The sequence below is a fragment of the Populus nigra genome, chromosome 16 (genome assembly GCF_951802175.1).
Source record: "Populus nigra chromosome 16, ddPopNigr1.1, whole genome shotgun sequence".
Classification (NCBI taxonomy): Eukaryota; Viridiplantae; Streptophyta; class Magnoliopsida; order Malpighiales; family Salicaceae; genus Populus; species Populus nigra.
In genome coordinates, this window is record NC_084867.1 from 11,888,629 (window position 1) to 11,902,182 (window position 13,554).

The following is a 13,554-nucleotide window of genomic DNA, read 5'->3' on the forward strand; positions in this document are numbered from 1 at the left end:
AACGAGAAAGACCCATCAGTGTAGTACAGAAACCAAAATTTTAAAGGAGAGAGCTCAGGTCCAATCGTCCATGTCCTTTGATCCAATCTGACGAAAAAGTCACACACATGCCCTAGATAAGATAAGACGAAACCTCCATCAATTGGCTGCAACAAATGAAAACCCAGTTTAATTTTTACCTCATTTTTTACATGTGGACACCCCCTTGTTCCCCCATCAATGCTAACTCCTCGCCAAAGGGTACCCTGGCCCCGCAACCCACATGCAGAAGACCGAGGCCCTTTATTTACTGGGATGGGTGGGTCAGTCACTCTTCTGTTATAGCTCACAAGCCACAACCACCCACTTCTCGACCTTTTTCTACTGTCTACCTAAATCTAAATGTTTTCTTTACGGTCCCGAGTCCTGACCTCCTAGGCTACATACAACACCTATCCAAGCGCCTACATTACCACAAACACTTGGCGTTGGCCATCAACGTTGGAAATCAAAGCTTATGAAGTACTTGAAAAATAAATGACTTGCTAGCAAAGCTTTGAGAAGGTCAGGAATGCGGAATCCAACATGATGGAACATTGGAAGATTAGCTAGACTAGCCCGAAAACCCATTAGATGATGGATAGACATATACTTACATGAAGCGGTTGGGTTAAGGTAAGATAGTTATGTACAAGGTGGGATGATTGGAGAAAAGCAAGGATATTGATTGCCTCGCTAGACATTACGGGTATATATATTTATGTATAACTGGACACCATACAATACTAACTCCATAAAAGGTCCAAAATTGGATTATATATCATTCTTGCATCTATTTCTGATACCAGCAAACTTCACATCCTGCAATACGTAGAGTGGCTTCCATCTCATTCTTACCAAATACCAACTGATATGTGACCTTTGCACTCTCTAGCTGCCAGTACCCAAACCTGACATAGGGAAACAGCAAAGAGATTTCTTCGTCAACATCTATATTCAAAAGGATGAAATTACGAGGAAAAGGGCTCCTGGCATCTGAACAAGATTTGCTGCTAAGAAATGCAAGCACAGAAAAGTAAAAAATTGTTTTGTACAACTAGAAAATTACCTAGAATTCAATAGGGACAAATCTAACAATTCATAGGGCTACATGATGAAGGAAGTGGCAGATGTTTGGCTTCCTTGGCATCATCCTCACCCTCCATATCCATTGGATTCTCAACGCCCTTTGAATTCAAGGTGCCTGGTTTAATCTTCTGTGCCTCCTCTTTGGTGTAAATAACTATCTTCCTAACCATGCCAACAAATTCCCTGTTTCACACACATAATGCCACCGGTTATACAAGCCCCTCGCAGAAAAAGACAACAGAGATGGATGCCTATATCTGACTCCTGAGACAACTGACAAGACATTTTAAAGAAAATTTAAGAGAGGCCCTTACTGCCAGGGATCGTCTCCAACAAGCATCATATCATCCTCATCGTCTGTGTACACAATCAGCCAATTCTTTTGGGGAGCCATTAATTCACCATTAAATTCAAACAGCCTGTCCAATTCAGCAATCAACTCATCATAGTTATTGAACTTGGCAAGATCAACAGACCTACCAAGTGCAATCCCCTGCTTGTGAACCTGAGGCAAATTAAAAAAAAAAAAAAGCAATTAGCTTCAGGTTTCTTCTAATATGCATATATCAATATCTTATATAACCAAAAGAAAGACATTTGTGAACAAATGGGCAACCTTCGTACAACTCCTGGTTGAGCCATTTTGTGCTTTTCCATGGTTGTCCCTTGCTCGCAAATGACCAGCTTGGAATGGTTTCTCGTTTTCATTTTCATCAGTCATCTTCGAACCCTTGGATTGTTCCGACTTTTGATCAGATTCAAATGTAAGTTGGTGACTCACAGATTGGATAAGACCCAGTGGTTCGTTCATCATGTTTGTGATCCCTGCTGCCTCTGGTGCAACAGGTTTACTAATTTTCAAAGGAATCCCAAAGAGCTTGCAGTTTCCTTCCAGGGATTTTCCAGAATCATGTTCTTGCATCAAAACAGGTTTGGGCATTAACTCTCTCGAATTAGCATGATTATCAAAATGAGATGGCGGGGGATGCATCATCCAGTTTTTATGCGACTGCTCAACTCTATGACCTTGAAGCACAGGATACTCACTAAACACATTTGCCCGTGCTTGATATGTTACATCGCTGCCTTGTACTGGAACCTTTGTATTCGACTCTGACAACTTTAGCAAGAGACCCGAGGACATTATGGACCACGGGCTGGCAAGCAAGTTAAACTGCCCTTGATCTGACAAGTGTTTCTTCGTTGGATTAGCAGCCACGGCAGTTTGGTCAACAAACGGGGCACCAAACCCATGGGATGAATCAGAATTTGTCCCGAAGCCAGATAGCAAATCTGTGCAGGTTGGTTCATGCCTCACAGAGGACATCCACCTCTCTGATCCAAATCTTCTTGAAGTAGATAACACATCGATCTTCTCATCATCTGCTGAGGATGGCCACATAACAGACTGTTCAGCAGCATTGGACTCCTTGCTCTCTGCAAAAGTGCCTCTCAAGGTCGAGAATTCTTGACCTTGCAAGACCCTTGAAAATCCACTTGCTGATGGAGGGTCTGCAGTTACTTTGAATGAACCTACACATTAATAGTCAAGAGACCTGAATATCATTCTAGCTGCTCAAATTATCTACAAAAACATCAATGAGTGAATCGCAGGGCTACCATCTCTAGTAAGAACTGAGGAGTCGGGGGATGAGGGCACCATGTTTGCTCGAGGCCTTTTAGGCCTGGGCAATGGAAGAGGATTTAGTGCAGGAGGTGCTAGAGCAGGCTCAATTTTCCATGGTGAAACTCTCTCTGGCCGAGGCATGGTAGAAGTTTCATCCCATCTCACCTGAAAGTACCATAAATAAAGCTGCTTAGAACCATAAATGAAAGTGTTGCATGGCATCATAAATACTGAAGCACTACCTTAAGGCACCTCCATTTAGAATTCTTCCACCTGCCGGGATCGGCATCTTCAATTCCAACAATAGTGCCAGTAAATCTACAGCAGAGAATCATAAACACTTAAAATGTTATGTCTTCCATAGACACAAACATCCAATAATCCTACAAAGCTTAAATCACAAACAATAAACGGCATGAAAAACTGGAGGCCTACAAATGAGAAGCTACCAGTGAACATTTAACTTCCAGATAACAGGTAGCTTTCATCACAAAACCTATAAGCAAGCAGCTGTCATACCTTTGCTCGGGAGCTTCTTCTCCTTCAAATCTCATTTTAAACCTCATCCCTATGGAATAATTATTCTTGACAGACTCCATGTATTGATCAAAGGGGACAATGAACTCTGCAGGACTTGTCCTGCAGCAAGACATTTAGAATGTTTAAGGAAAGCAAATCAAACACTCAAATCATATTTGCTACTATGTTAGTATAATAGATGAAAGCCAAGGATTCCCCTTTCAGTTCAGTTTGTATAATTTACTAAATAATAAGACTGATCCTCTTCAAGGAATCAGACCATGCTAACCAAAATCCAAATCCCATGATAAATAACAATCAGAATCAAAGAAAAATGAGACCTGTACAAATTTACATGCCACAAATTCATACACACATTACTTGACCTGTAACATACTTATTCCCCACAGAAAATTAGTAATAAACCATTCACCTTGGCTTGTAATAAATAGTGAACAGGGTCCCCGTTGAAACAGCATGCCATGCTGTAGCAAGCACCCCAAGATGCATGCTGTGGCTGGATATGACAGATGATGGAACATTACCCTGCTGTCTCATTGCACGTCTAACACCAACTCGAAGTTCTCCATTCTCACCTCTATAAAATGCAAATACACATTTTATTCCACTAAGACACATAAATATTATATTAGAACATTGATGATATAAAAAAGAAACCAAACCTTAGAAATATAAACGCATCACCCGCAACAAGCCTTTTGGAGCTAACAAACACGCTCCATCCACTCTGAAGCAAGTGCCTCCGTGGTTGGCCTGGCATTGAAATCATTGTGCATATTAAGCATCTGGCATCTTGAATGCTACAATAATAATCCATGCCTTCATACTCAATGCATGATGACTATATGACAACACGTTAACATAGTCATAGCAATAATAGTGATATTCATGCTGAAAGGGCTCTCGATAAATTCACAAATAGGTGGAAAGGTTTGCATACATTCCTGCCATACTAGAGAGGATACCAAGTTGATTGTTCGAGTATGAGATGATTACCCCGAAAAATGTGTCGGAAACGCCATTCATTTCCATGCAAATCCTTGGCAACCAATTCCTGTGTTGGAGGCTGCCTTGACATATCCTGTAATAAAGCAAGGATTAAACTTCAAAATCTACAACCCAAAGTCCCAGTTCAACAAAACCCAAAGGAAATCCCTAGGTAGAAGATGTGAAGCTCACCAAAGGTGGAAGGCATTCATCTGCATGTCTTCTAAGAACCGAAAATCCACCATGAGTACTGGTATCCGAAGCAGTCAGGGTTTTACAAAATGAATGTACATGAAATCGCGGTGGTGGAGGTGGAGGGGGCTCCTTCTCCAACACATTCTCATCTTGCTAACATTAAAAAAAACCACAAAAATAATCAGAATTTCCATTCCAGTTCCATCCAAATTATCCAAACACTGCATAACCACAAATCATCAGTGAATACTCACGTTGTGCTCAGGAAGCAGAGTCACTTGCGCAAACACCTCATCAGTATCTGGTTCAGCCTAAAAAAATTCACAGATTACCCCATCAACAAACCTCACACATAAAACCCTCAAAATCCAACACAAACTAATCAGCAGATTTCCCATACCTTCAACTGAACATTAACCACACGGCATAAGATCTTCGGTGGAAGATTATACAGCGGCATCTGCTGGTCTGCTACCTGATTCGTTGATGCCTCCACCTACACCCATTTCACAACCCAATCACACCAAAAATCTAACAAAAAATACTTCAGAAATCAAGAAAACAAACTAAACCCACAAAAAAATATAACAAAAACACTCTGAATGATTGCTGAGAATTCTCAAAAATGGCAAAGACAAAACAACAAACAAAGTAAGACCTGCTCTATATGTCCTTGAGGGAAATAAAACACACGATCTCCTTCACGAGGTACAGTCACTAAAGGACCAGCACAAGCATGCCATAGCTCATTATACAGCGCCGTTTCAGCATCTACAACTACAACACAAAACAAACTAAAAATAAATAAAGAAAAGAAATCCACAAAAATCAATTAAAAAAATCCATTGAAGCAAGAATTGTACCTCTAGCTGAACTTGGATGAGTAGAATGATTTTTCTGCCCTTCCATGGCTTCACTGTAACCAGAAGTGAAGCTCTCTCCTCCTCCTCTGATGTTTCCACTGTTAGCTTTCGCTGAAATCTCTGAAGAAGCCATAGAATTATCACAATCTTTCCTTCTCTTACTTCAGATCTCTTCTTAATCACCTTCAAACACAATAACTTAACTTTATTTCACAAACAATCCAACTCCAATCCACCATTTCTCCACTTTCTCTCTCTAAAACTAACTTTCTCTCTCTAAAACAAACTATCTCTCTCTAAAACAAACTATCTCTCTCTAAACAAACTTTCTAACCTTCACGGTTACATACACAGAAGCAACACTAACACCATAAAAACTACTTCTCTCCCATTTCTCCACCAAATTTCTTCATCTAAACTTCAATTTTGCTCTTCACTTCTCTCTATTCCCACAGTTCTAGTTACCAATTCAATCTTGCCTTCACACTTCTCTGTATACACACGGTGTTCTCCCCGTACACACACGGTGCTCTCTCTCTTCTCTCACTTTATCTATCTGCTTTGCCCTTTGTGTGTGTTCCTTTTTTTGTGTGATGTTTGTGAAGGAGGAGAGTCTTTAACCATCTCTGGTCAAATGTTAACTGGTCACCTGTATTTGCATTGCCTTGCCTAGAATGTTTGTTTTTGCTTTTTTCTTTAAATATTTTTTGAAAGATAAGTCTTTAGAAAAAATTTTATTATATTTTCAAATTATTTTAATATTTAAATATTAAAAATAAATTTTTTAAAATAAAAAATATATATTTTAATATATTTTTAAATAAAAAATACTTTAAAAAATAAATAATATTATAATTCCAAATATATTCATTAATAAACTTTTTTTCGTAGTATTATAAATGTAAATAGTAAGATGAGGACCAATAAGCTTTGAGTGCACTTAATTATTTTAATTAATTTCATTGTTTAATTTTTTATTTTTCAACTTTCAATCTTATATTAATATTTATATTCAATTTGAGAATATTTTTTCAAAAATAAGATTTGATTTTAATTATAGTATAAATTAATTTAGAAATATTTTTATGATAACAACATATTTAACGTGATTATTATGGGTTGTTGGGAGTGAAATTTGATTTGTTTTTTATTAAAATTTGTTTTTTTAGTGTTTTTTATTTTTTTTAATATACTAATGTTAAAAATAAATTTTAAAAAATAAAAAATATTATTTTTAAATAAAAAATATTTTAAAAAACAACTATTACTTTTTTTATCTCAATTAAATTCCTTTTTTCAACTAATTTAAAAGGTAATTTCATCAAACTTAGATAATTTAGATGGGGAAGGCTAGGCTCAATATCTTGCTAAATCATCTATGTTGATTATTATTTTTTATTTAAAATTAGTTCGTTTGATTTTTTTATACATGTTTAATATTACAGTGCATGGTTTTTTGAAGTATTTTTTATTATTTTTAATATTAATACATTAAAACTATTAAAAAACATTTAAAAAAATAATTTAAATTTTTTAAAAAATAAATAAAATTTTAAAACGCATCTAATCGCAAGTAAAAACACAAACTTTATCTGATAACTATGAAACAGAGGTAGGGTTGTCCAATTTATTACCGGTTAGGATATAGTAATGAATTAAACTACAATTAAAAACCGCTTTTTTTATTTTCTAGGAGCTAACGGAGTTGGCTTCGCCGTTAGGATGTGTCGTAAAATGATAGGAGTTTTTGAGTTAACAGCGTTTCTTGAAATGGAAAAGCTGTACTGTTTTTTATGGGGAAGTGGTCTTGTCGTACTATTAACGGGCAGGTTTGGATGGATGTGAAATGGGAGGGGTGTGTAGTTAGCTCACCCTGGCGCATGTTAGCAATGTCTTTATTCTATTGCACTATCCTTTTTATTTTACTGCGTTTTTCGTAGTTATTACGCCTTGTGCTTTCGTGCGCCATGGGTGGTAGGGGTACCAGAATTATGAGCAGCTATTGGAACCCATGCTATCTCGCACGAATAATTTATCGTGATAAATTTAAATGGCGATTTGATCTTTTGCTTTGTTGATGACTATAATGTTTGTTTTCATAAAACTGAGTTGGTTACTTTTGCTATTTTTGGAAATGTTTGAAGTGCTCTCTCAGAGATAAAGTTATGTAGTTTAGACTTGCTCCATTCTCTAAGAGACTTAGTGCCTGTTTAAGAGTTTAATAATTATTATTTTTTAAAATATTTTTTATTTAAAAACATATTAAAAAATATTTTTTATTTTTAAAATTTATTTTTAACACCAGTATATTAAAACAATAAAATAAATAAATAAATAAATTTTGATTTTGACCCATCTCCGTTGAGGGTGCAATCTCAAATGAACACTAAAATAGTGTTCGGAAGATATTAGTTTTTGTTTTGAGGAGCATTTTAAAAATATATTTAACTTAAAAAAATATTAAATTAATATTTTTTTATAATTTTGATACACTAGTGATAAAAATAAAAAAAATAAAAATTTTAATATATTTTCAAGTAAAAAATATTTTATATTATAATACCAAACATCATGTAAAACCAAGCCTACAAATGCTGTAGCTGTAATAATTAAGACGAAAACATCATTTTCCAAAAAGGGAAAAAAATTGATTTTTGAAATATAAAAGGATGTTAAATAAAATAAATATGAATAAAACACAAATGGTTTCAAATTCATTAATTTTTATTTTCCCTTCTGTTTTGTTTTATTTTGTAGGCACTGTATCTTTTTGACATGGTCGGTGATTCAATGCATCTCGGAGCAAGAAATGAGGCGATAAATATTGTCAATTTAGTAAGATAACGTAGGAAAAAAAATAATTTTGATCTTGATTCAGGTCAGGTACCGTGTCACGCGTGATTTGTTTCAAATAGGCTTTTAGAGTCCATTTTGTTTTGCATCAGCAGTTAAAAGGTGTTTAAGACCCATTTCCTCTGCTGCTCATGAAAGGTGGAAAAATAAAAGTAATTTGGATTTTGATTTGGGTTAAGTTCATCATGTGAAACATGTGCTATTTCAAGTAAACATGTTTGGCAAGTATTTATATCAATGATATATTTATGAGTATGGTTGTTATTCAAAATATTTTTTATTTAAAAATAATTTTTGATTTTTTAAAATTTATTTTGTCATTAATACATCGAAACGATTGGAAAAACATAGAATTTTCATGAGACAGTGGTTTGACAATAATATCAAACACATCATAAATCATGTTTTTTAGATGTATTAAGTGGTAAATAGCACATTCATGGACTTTACAACAACCAATGACTATTTAATTTCCTTTTCATAGTAATTTTGTGCAACTTTATTGATGTTTGATGCGTGTGGGAGTTGCTTGAGACCCATTTTCTCCACTCTTGTGAAACGGTGGATTGACTATAGTACCAAACACACCCCAAATCATGTTTTTTAGATGTATTGAATAGTAAATAGCATATTCATGAACTTTATAACAACCAATGACCGTTTAATTTTCTTTTCACAGTAATTTTGTGCAACTTTATTGATGTTTGATGCGCGTGAAAGTTGCTTGAAATCTATTCTCTCAACTTTCGTGAAACGGTGGTTTGACTGTAATATCAAACACACCCTAAATTATGTATTTTGGATGTATTTAATAGTAAATAGCATATTTATGGACTTTATAACAACCAGTGACCGTTTAATATGCTTTTCATAGTAATTTCATGCAACTTTATCGATGTTTGATGCATGTGGGAGTTGCTTGAGATCCATTTTCTCCACTCTCGTGAAAACGGTGGTTTGACTGTAATATCAACCACACCCTAAATCATGTATTTTGGATATATTGAATAGTAAATAGCATATTTATGAACTTTATAACAACCAGTGACCGTTTAATTTGCTTTTCATAGTAATTTCATGCAACTTTATCGATGTTTGATGCATGTGGGAGTTGCTTGAGATCCATTTTCTCCACTCTCGTGAAAATGGTGATTTGACTGTAATATCAAACATACCCTAAATCATGTATTTTGGATGTATTGAATAGTAAATAGCATATCTATGAACTTTACAACAACCAGTGACCGTTTAATTTGCTTTTCATAGTAATTTCATGCAACTTTATTGATGTGTGACGCATGTGGGAGATGCTTAAGATGCATTTTCTCCATTTATTGAAGGTCTTTCATTTATTTAGACATCTCTCAAGTATTGATAAATACAAAGTAATTTGAATATGAATACTAATTTAAACATTTATAATATGCTTGATTTGATGTAATATAATCAATTTTATAACATCACAAAAAATAAATACAATGCAATAATATTTTTTCATTATAGATGTATAAAAGACGAATTTATTATTGTCTATTATTGTCACGTAGTTATGAAAATAAAAGAATCGCACTGAAAGATCAAGTATTTTTTTTTTAGTTTAATGTGGGTGTTCGGACCAGTTTATACGTACCTCGACTAAAAAATCAAGTATTTTGTTTGCTATATAGGCGAGGAGAAATAATTTAAATATTCTTTAAAAAGGTAGCATGCATTTTGTTAAAATAATCTTAAAAAAAAACTGCTTAATTTATTTTAAAATGCAAAGCTATTGTTGATTTAACCTATAACTAGTGCAACAATTATTGAAGAGTGGAATAAAACATTACTAGAATCACGTCATTTATTTACTTGCTGTCTCTGACTCGGGAAAAAAAAATTCTCAAGTGAATAAGAATTGATTCGAAGAACCGTGTAATGATAACAAAAAAGAATCACATGGAACAAATTTTATTGCACCGGACAAAATATTAATTAAATATACTTTAATTTAAATTAAAATCAGATACCTCACTAATTTTAGAATCAGTTTCAACCCATAAAATCAATAAATAATAAATTTTAACTATTTAGTCGATGATCTAGTACTAAGAGTTTAGAATTAAAAAGTTTGCTTTCCCTGTAATTTTAGGTTTGAACCTTGTGGTTGCTAATATGAAAGTCACTAGTGCTTTATATGGTCGTTAACTTCAGGGCCCGTGAGATTAATCGAGGTGCGCGCAAAGTAACCCGACACGTAGTAAAAAAATAAAATAAATATTGTTACGCCAAGCAGATCTCCAATAAAAAGTTTCCTTAATTTATCACCAATACGAACACTCGAATCTGAATAAAAAGTGAAGTATATCCAATAAAATACAAACTTTGCTGCAAAAATCTATACTAAATAATTTTGTTATGGCAGAGGAATCTTCAGTAAATCACGAAAAGGCCTCCACACAATCAAAATAACTCTAGATGCCAAGTTGACATGAATAAAACTACATAAAAGAGAAAACTTTAAAGTCAAAGAGCTTCTCCTGGATGGAAAAGAATCAAACTGGCAGTTGAAAGTATGAAATTTAGATGATTCAATTGGTTAACGTATAATTTAGTTGATTTAATTGGGTTAATTTTAATAAATTATTTTTATTTTTTTATCTAAATCGATGATGTTGTTTAATTAGGTTGAATAAACTGTTTCATTTCAGTTTTTAATTTTTTTATGTAAAATAAACTGTTTTATTTAAAAAACTAAAATGATATAGTTTTATAGTTGACTCAACGCGGGATCGAAAACTATTCAGTTAGGTTCTAACTACGCGTAAACATGGTTGTAAGAGCATTTCAAAATATCGTAGAGTTGGATACGAGAAAAACGAAAATAGGTTGCGAGAAAACGAAGGGCAAGCTCACGTGTTGTACCCAACAGGCGACGGGGAAGAAGAGAAGCAATAACATCAAGTGGGGCCCACATGTATTGTTTGTTAGCAGTTGTGTGTGGTATAAAGCAACAAATGAAGGAATCTTTGTCCTGAAAAGTTTTCTTCATACATGAAAAAAAAAGAAAATCTTTTTTTTAACATTCTCTCATTTTATTTATTTATTTATTTATTATTTTTACCCTACCCTCTGGCTCTACCACCACTGCTGTCTCAGCCCAATAAACTCCTGTTTATTTATTTACAAGGTCATGGGAGTTTAGTTTCATCTTGGCACCTTGTCCCGACCAAGGAGAAACTTTGCTGGGTCACTGTCAGAATTATCATCAAGGCATGGGGCTCGTTGTGGGTGAAGGCCATGCATGACCACCCACGTCATTTTCTGGGTAGCATGGTAGAGAGAGAGTATGTTAATGATAATTAACACGGGACTCGAATCTGGGAAAAACTCGGCAGAATTAGTGTTCAATTACTTGCGAAGTTCGGTGGCTTCAATTTTTGACAGGCGACCCAAAGTGACGATGAAGGGTTAGATCCAAGATGGGTTTAGATTCCATCATTATAATTATTGATGGTAGATAAATTTAGGTGTGGATGTCAGTGATGGATTATTTACTTTTCAATTTTAAAAATAATTTTAAATAAAAAAATTAACTTTTTTAAAAATAAAGTTTGATTTGCATTCCCATTCTCCAAGTGGAAAGGATTTTTACCCAGTTTTTTCATGGGAATTTCCGAAGACTTTTCTTCCACTTTCCTGGAAAGAGGTTTAGAACAAGATTTTTTTATTAATTTTTTATATATATCTAACAAGTAAAGTCTTGGACAATTTTATTTTATATTTGAAATCTTTTTATCAAGAGTGAAGATAATTTTTATTTTAAAAAGTACTTATTCCTGGCTCGGCCGGCTCTCACCCCTGTAATCCGATTCGTGCTTATGTTGACCTTGCCGCAACAATGCTTCTTGATTAGAGGATACGCCGTATCTCTTAACAAATCTAATTCGGCAAGATATGGTTGATTACTCGGTATAAAATGTGATCATTTCAGAGTTGAGATACGGTTTATTAAAATATTTTTCATAACAGATCCCATAATCCACTTCCCCTGATGCTTGTATGATCTATAAAATAATTTATTTTTGATATTAATATATTAAAATAAAATAAAAATATAAAAATAAAATAATTTTTTTTTTAAAAAAAATATTTTTAAAATACAAAAACAAGCTAAATTTAAACTATGTTTTTTCTTGGAGAATTGTGTGTCTATTTTGGAACAAACGTTTTGAAAGTGAAACAGGAACAAAGTAGGGAATCAATGCACTGGTACTTGTATTTTTCCTTAATTTCCATGTAGATGTCTGGCAATACTTGTATCATTGCTTGCTCCTTGTCATCTTCAAAGAAACATCTCTGCTCGCTCCTATGCCATTGCTTACTCCTTCCTCATTTTCAAAGAACAATCCCTGCTTCCTTCTATGCAGATTCAAAAGAATCATAGTAATTTAATAATTTAAAGTTAAATATAGTGAGGTTTTAAAAATAAATTTATGAGGTTTAAAAAATAAAGTCTAATCTCATACCAACCTTGGTTAGTTTTTTATTAATTATAATAAAATGATGAAATTTATACTCATAACTGCTTGATCAATAAAACTCTGATATTATTTTAAAAAATTAATTTAATTTAATAATTTAAACTAATAAATTAAATAATAACTTTAAAACATTCCAATAATAATTTTATATTATTATCTAGTAACTAGATATTTCAAGGAAATGCTCTCGACTTATACAAATTCTTCACTTGATTAAACAAATTGACTGGACCTGAATTTTTTTTATAAGGATATCTATACATGATTGAGTTATCTTACTCTCATCCCAGATTATAAACCAAATCCAAGTCAATAATAATGCTCACAATGAAATTGATATGATCCTGCTGGGTTTTCAAAGCTTCGACAGTGGACCGACTTCCCGAAAGAACAAGGATACATAACTAATTGATATTTCTTTGAAGTTTACTCGTTTGGACCAAAATAGGGAAAATAACAAATTAAACAAACATTGACCCCGTGACATTCACCTGCCAGATGCTTTCAAGCCTTTTATTTTCTCTTTTAAATTATTGATAATTCCAAAAAAAAAAAAAAACAAGAAGCTTGGACACATTTGTGACTGACCCGCGGGTATTTTTCAACCATGATATATACGGATATTTTCTTTTATCCTATGGTAAAAATATAACTGAGTTAGTTTTTGCACACTGAGTCTGTCCTTTTTGGTTTTCTTTTTTAAAAAGGAAAGTGTCCTGGCTGGCTAGATGATGACTATGGCACCACCCATAAATCAATACTTAAGGAATCCCTTGAATGTATATATTGAGGTGACACATAATCCAATATCCGCATATTAAACCAGCAATGGCATCATATGGGATGAAGACCTGGGCCATGC

General features: G+C 33.7%; 1 protein-coding gene across 1 annotated transcript; it reads right to left on the reverse strand.

Annotated features, from left to right (window-relative positions):
* Positions 1–593: 593 nt before the first annotated feature.
* On the reverse strand, positions 594–5,992 carry LOC133675757 (auxin response factor 2). Its single transcript, XM_062097232.1, has 15 exons — positions 5,320–5,992; positions 5,115–5,233; positions 4,857–4,952; positions 4,711–4,767; positions 4,454–4,609; positions 4,271–4,355; positions 3,937–4,027; positions 3,687–3,851; positions 3,254–3,373; positions 2,977–3,052; positions 2,728–2,899; positions 1,724–2,640; positions 1,422–1,612; positions 1,088–1,290; positions 594–929 (listed from the first exon to the last, which is right to left on the reverse strand). Exons 1-14 carry the CDS (start codon positions 5,450–5,452, stop codon positions 1,110–1,112), a joined length of 2,559 nt encoding a protein of 852 aa, XP_061953216.1. The 5' UTR covers positions 5,453–5,992; the 3' UTR covers positions 594–929; positions 1,088–1,109.
* Positions 5,993–13,554: the final 7,562 nt, after the last annotated feature.

What these genes read in the sequence shown, in the direction of transcription:
- LOC133675757 (XM_062097232.1), bottom strand. Translation starts at nt 5,452, where the DNA reads ATGGCTTCTTCAGAGATTTCAGCGAAAGCTAACAGTGGAAACATCAGA. An exon ending in ATGAATGCCTTCCACCTTTG is followed by an intron (nt 4,356 to 4,453) that starts GTGAGCTTCACA and finishes GCTTTATTACAG; the next exon opens with GATATGTCAAGGCAGCCTCC. An exon ending in GAAGAAGCTCCCGAGCAAAG is followed by an intron (nt 3,053 to 3,253) that starts GTATGACAGCTG and finishes TCTCTGCTGTAG; the next exon opens with ATTTACTGGCACTATTGTTG.